At 42.1% G+C, this 6,000-nt stretch overlaps 2 gene segments (V, D, J or C); both read right to left on the bottom strand.

The window, feature by feature from the left end:
* Positions 1 to 320: 320 nt before the first annotated feature.
* LOC113835869 lies at positions 321 to 765 on the bottom strand. The segment is given in 2 exon segments: positions 321 to 640; positions 720 to 765. Coding segments are annotated over 2 exon segments (366 nt in total).
* A 4,007-nt stretch (positions 766 to 4,772) lies between these two features.
* On the bottom strand, positions 4,773 to 5,229 carry LOC113835870. The segment is given in 2 exon segments: positions 4,773 to 5,101; positions 5,184 to 5,229. Coding segments are annotated over 2 exon segments (375 nt in total).
* Between the last annotated feature and the right edge of the window lie 771 nt (positions 5,230 to 6,000).

Genomic DNA, 6,000 nt, shown 5'->3' with positions numbered 1-6,000 from the left:
AATAATTCAGCATGTGCTGTCCTGGGGATTTGAGGCCTAAAACTAAGTGGAACAACAACCCTGATCTGCGATCTGCTTGGATCAGTGACCAGAAAACCTTATTCTTTAAAACCCCAACAGACAGTTTCTCATTTCTAAATAATTTTTAAAGCTAGCCTCATTTGTATAACAGAAAGCCAGGGATCTGAAACTCAGAGTAAAGAGGAAACCCCAGAGGCTAGCAGGAAATTGTGCCAATTCCCAACCCCATCAATTGCAGGAGGAAGACACAGAGCTGAGAACCAGCCTGAAATATTGTACAGCTGTCAGTCAAGGCTGTGTCATTGTGATCTCTGAGCACAGTAGTATGTGGCAGTATCTGCAGTGTCCACACTGGTGGTCTTGAGGGTTACCCGGTTGTTGGAGGTGTCCTTGGAGATGGTGAGGCGGCTCTTCAGGGATGGGTTGTACCTCTTGTCATCATCCCACCAAATGATTGCAAGCCCCTGGAGACCCTTCCCTGAGGGTTGTTGGACCCAGCCCACACCCATACCAGAAGTGCTCAGTGAAAACCCAGAGAAAGAGCAGGTCAGACTGAGGTCCTGGGAAGGCTGCAACAGCCCAGGGCCAGACTCCTTCAGGCTAACCTGGGACAGGACATCTGTGGGGAAAAAGTAGAAGGTAAGGTTGACAGAGAGTGAATTATGGGAGTTCATAGAGTAGGAATCCATGGCACTCACATGCAGGCACAATCAGCAGCACGAATGAGGAGACCAACAGGGCCATGGCTGCACACCAGTGACTGCCCAGGCCCAGCTTTGACTTTTCAACCTATGCTTGAGTGGAGCCAGGAGAGATTTGCATTCCCTCACCAGGAGCTGCCTCTGAAGGAGGACTTAAATTATGGGTCTCAGGAGGAGCCAATCTGTGATGCTGAGTGTCAGGTGAGTCACTGAACCCTTGTTGTAGGACAGGCATTATGTGATGCAGTAACACTTGGTTCCTTTTCCAGGGTGTGTCAATGTTACAGTGATTTTTAGTCTATTATTTAATTGTGTGTTTTCAAACAGGAGACTATCTGACATTGCTTCCACAGAGTGGACTTGCTTAACTTCTATTACTTAATAAACTACCTGTTATCAATCTAGATCAGACTCCACATTGCATTCGGCTTTACTTCCCTGAACTGCTTTATACTTTTCAAAATTACAGACCTCAGATATGTTCCCCTCACCCAAATAATCCCAACCTAGGCCACATCTTCTCTTATACACATACACTCCTGTTTATATATTTCATTATAATGAGAAAGGAAACAGAAGCAATGATGAAATAGAATAAGATTAAATAGAAACATCAAACTGGAGCAGGACTAAACAAACAAAGCAAAAGTACCAAAGAAACAAATCTAGACACAGAATATCTAGTTTGCACACACAGAGATCCCACAAAACATAAAGAGAGGACCAAATTTCATATATATATATATATATATATATATATATATATATATATCCTGTAGAATGAAAAAATCTGACAAGCATTATGAGATTAAGAATATCCAAAACCTTCACTGAATTCATTTTCTGTCAGCCATCTCCTTCTAGGCAGGTGACATTCCTTCAGAGTAGTTTATGTACCCAGTGAGACACCATCCAAGGAAAACATTTTGTCTCTGTGAGCAAGTTATCTGTTGGAGAGAGCTTCTGGCTTAGGGCTGATGCCTGGTGTCCACTTCCCCTCTTAACATTGGGACTCCATCTGGTTTAGACCTGGGAAAGCTCTGTGATGCTGACAAAGAGTCTCAGGTGTTAGTATTCGGGCAGCTGTACTGGCCTGTCCTTAGGGTACCCTCAGGACACACCCTTAGCTGCAGCCACTAAGAGTTCTACCTGTGCACATTCTCTGTGTTCCTCTACAGAAGGGCCCTTCCCGCCTCCCATTCTTCTCTCTCTTTCTTTCACTCCCTCTCTCTATCTGATCCCCTCTCCATCTCAAACCCTCTCATTTCCCCTCTTTCCTCTCTTCCCCCTCTTTTATGTCTCCCATCTTCTGCTACTCCTGTCTCCAGAGGCCTGATACCTTCCCTTTCCAATTTTTATTATTCCTTTCCTTAATTTAAAAAAGCCCTATGTTGAACCCTGTAGCGTGGCGTGTTTCTCTCAGGTGCCACTTTTCTAACTGACAACATCAGTGAGTTCACATCTGCATCAATCCTGTTGTGTCTGGAAAGCATTGTCTCCTTGGTGTCCTCCATTCCCTCAGGAATTTATCATCTGTGAGCATCCTCTTTTGCAAGGCTCCCTAAGCTCTGTGGGGACAGATTTGAAGGAGACATCACATGGAATGTTCCAAGATCTCTCACTCTCTGCACATTCTCAAGTCAGTCCCTGTATTTATGAATATTTCAGGAAGTTCTCTGATGATGGGTGATTTACGGATATTTGCAGAATGTCGTTGGTGTCATTTGATTGCTAGTTCTTTAGGATAACAAAATACTTGTTTTTTTCTCTAGGACTTATCTTACCTAGGATGCTGGCCTTATGAGTCTGCTTAACAAATCTCAAAGATTTGTTAATCTTTGGTTCTTGGCCACCACAGTGTCAGGATTGGTTCCATCTCATGGTATAGACCTTAAATGTAATCTATATATTGGTTGGTTCATACCTCAAGTTTTTGGAAAATATTGTATCTACATGTCCTATAGCCATGTCATGATTGTACATCTAAGGGATTATAACCATTGTACCATATTTTCTTCTTCTGTTTTTCTACTGATATCATCTACAATGTTTTTAATTCTGTCTATTATGACTAGAACAGCAATGACCATGGCTGTGCAAGTGTCTCTAGTAAGATGTGGAGTCCTTTGGGTTTATAGCCAAGGATGGTGATTTTGAATGCTGGGATAGATCTATTCCCAGCCTCCTGTGGAAAAGCCACACTGATTCCCACATGGCTGTACACAGTGGGTCACTTTGCAGTCTGAGGTGTTTGGGCTTTAAAATGACTCCCCCAGAATACACCAGATAAGTCTTAAAGTCATGTCTTTACAGCCACTAACAGATGCCTTCCTGGTACATCAGAGAATTCCATTGAGTTGGGGGCCAGGAGGTGAAGAATCTCCCGCTTTCTGGTCATTCTAGGCACCCCAGTTGGAGGAAGAGAGGAGAGTAATTTATACAACCATTGCTGTGTCCAGTAGTATTTTAAATTCAGCATGGATTTGCATAATCTCTAACATAGAATTGGCCTGGGGATTCATGTCTGCCACAAAGCATAAAGTATATATTTCACCTATGTTAAGGACATGGAACTTGAACTTGTCTTGGGGGTGATGGGGGAGGTCCTTCTGTATATATGTTTGTCTTATTAGTTGATAAATAAAGCACTCTTGGCAAATAGGGAAGCAAGTTAGGCAGGACTAGGAGAGAAGGAGGATTCTGCAAAACATTTTAAAAAGAGAGTCACGATGTGATCTCAGGTAGAGCAGACTCATAAGGCCAGCATCCTAGGTAAGATAAGTCCTTATAAAAATATATAGATTAGTAGTTATGGTTGATAACTAAGACTGAGAGAGCAAATAAGAAATCCTAGTCATTGGCTGGCAGCATTGTAACTAATATAAGACTCTGTGTGTTATTTGGGGTCCTAAGCAGCAGCAGAACCCAGGAAGCTGGCAGAAAGAGTTATCATTACTGGGAAGGGGATACAATATAGGGACATGCAAACTAATGTTATGAGATATGGGACATCACACTGAATCCAGCACTTGAGATGACTAAGCACCCTTGGTCTCCATGCTTGTTACTCACACACTAGTGAAAACCAAATATTCCATAGCATGAGGATGAGGAGCTGGTATCCAATGACTGTAGAGCTGATGCCATAGCAATGTTTTGGAGAGACTTGGTACTGTAGAGCTGGGTACTTGGACTGAAAAAGCAATAATTATAGCAGCCGAGACTAAGGTATAATCTCAGAAGCTGCCTCTAATAGCATGCACATGCCTCCAGTTGATACAAGTTACCTGTAAAAATAATTTAATAGTACATGTGTCCAATTTATAGGAATCATGCTAACAAGGCAGTGGATTCTGATATAAATATGTCTTTCATTATAAGGTATGGGAACTTGACCAGGCCACAAGGTCAGAGTCGACAACATACCTTGAGGTCACTGAAGACTTAAGACTATGAAAGGAGTTTTTATTTGCACTCTGTTGGTGATTTGGAATTGACAGGTCAACTGTGTTATACTTTATTCTCTGCTCTTGCTCCAAAACTTCTCATCACTCAAAATTCTTATATATTGTCATGGTAATTCATCATCACAGTTTTGTACATTTATTGTTTTATTAAAGAAAAACTGTGTCAGTGGGCGTTGGTGCTGCACAACTTTAATCCCAGCACTTTGGAGGCAGAGACAGATGGATCTCTGTGACTTCGAGGCCAGCCTTGTCTACAGCATGAGTGCCAAGATAGGCTGCAAAGCTACACAGAGAAACCCAGTCTAAAAAAAAAAAAAAACAAGAAAAAAAGAAAAACTGTGTCAGTGCAGGCAGTCACTGATGGAGTTTTCCTAAGGATATGGTATACTCTTGAGGATTCTAATCAATACCACTTTGTACTTAAATGTCCTTTGAAAAGTTGACAAAAGTAATATATGCCTTTGAGGAGGAATCAAACAAAGAGAAACTCCGATTTCTTATTTCTGAACAAGGCCCCAGGCTGATCTTCTCTTTCATCTCAGTCCCAGGGCAGCTTCCTGCTCCTCCAGGGTTTCTGACACACTCAGGATGTGGTTGCAACACTGTGTGTAGCACAGTAATAGACTGCAGAGTCCTCAGACGTCAGCCTGCTGAGCTCCATGTAGGCTGTGCTGGAGGATGTGTCTGCAGTGATTGTGGCCTTGCCTTGGAACTTCTGATTGTAGTCAGTCTCACCATTTTCAGGATCAATATCTCCAACCAACTCTAGTCCCTGTCCAGGCCTCTGCTTCACCCAGTAAACATAGTAGTCAGTGAAGGTGATGCCAGAAGCTTTGCAGGACAACTTCCCTGAGAAGCCAGGCTTCACCAGCTGAGGATCAGACTGGTGCAGCTCAACCTGGGAGTAGACACCTGTGGAGAAAAGGCAGAGTGGATATCTTTGACTCCTCAGTCCCTGTTGCTTCTTCAGCATTGGAACTGGAAATGCCCTGACCTGTGGTTAGTGACACAGAGAAGATGATGATCCAGCTCCATCCCATGGTGAGGACCTGTGTGCTCAGTGACTGTGGAGAGGACACTGCTCATATGTTGGTGGTGTGGACATCCCTGTATTTACCACTATAGACTCACATGATTTACATATTCATGAGCAGGGTAGTTCTTAGATAAGGCCTATTCCTGGTGGAGAAGAAGACAGAGGAAACCTGTGTCAGGCAGCAGGATCTTGAGGTTCGAGTCCTAATCCTCTCAGAGCATTTGTACAGCATCCTTCTTCCCTGGGCTCTCTGAAGATGCTAAGGAAGTAACAGCAGGACCTAAGATCTCAATAGATTTCAGGCCTGAAACAGTGACTCCAATGTGTGACAAGGTTAACACATTGATTTACAGATGTTGACTATGATGATGATGATGATGACAGTGATGAAGAACTTAAAACCTGCTGAGTTTTAAATTTACAGCCTCCTTTCAGATACATGCAATTAATATTTTCTTTTCCAAAAGATTATTTACTAAGAAATTCCCCCAAATGAACCAAAGCAAATATACTTCAGAAATATTTACACCACAATGGTTATTGCAGCAGCATCACAGTAACTAAATTATGGAAAAAAACTGTGCATCTGTTAACAGAGAATCTCATCTCTGTTATATGGTCATATAAACAACACAACAGAAGTTTTTCATCTACAAGTAAAGTGGAACTTAGTTTAGTGATAAAAAATGGAAGCAACTAGAGATAAATGTACTAATTAAGACTAGACATTGAATGAAACTCTCAAATGTAGTTTTTAGATATTGCATGCTTACTT

The sequence above is a fragment of the Cricetulus griseus genome, chromosome 5 (assembly GCF_003668045.3).
Source record: "Cricetulus griseus strain 17A/GY chromosome 5, alternate assembly CriGri-PICRH-1.0, whole genome shotgun sequence".
Taxonomy (NCBI): Eukaryota; Metazoa; Chordata; class Mammalia; order Rodentia; family Cricetidae; genus Cricetulus; species Cricetulus griseus.
The sequence above is the reverse complement of the archived record's forward strand: the minus strand, read 5'-3'. Positions and strand labels throughout refer to the sequence as shown.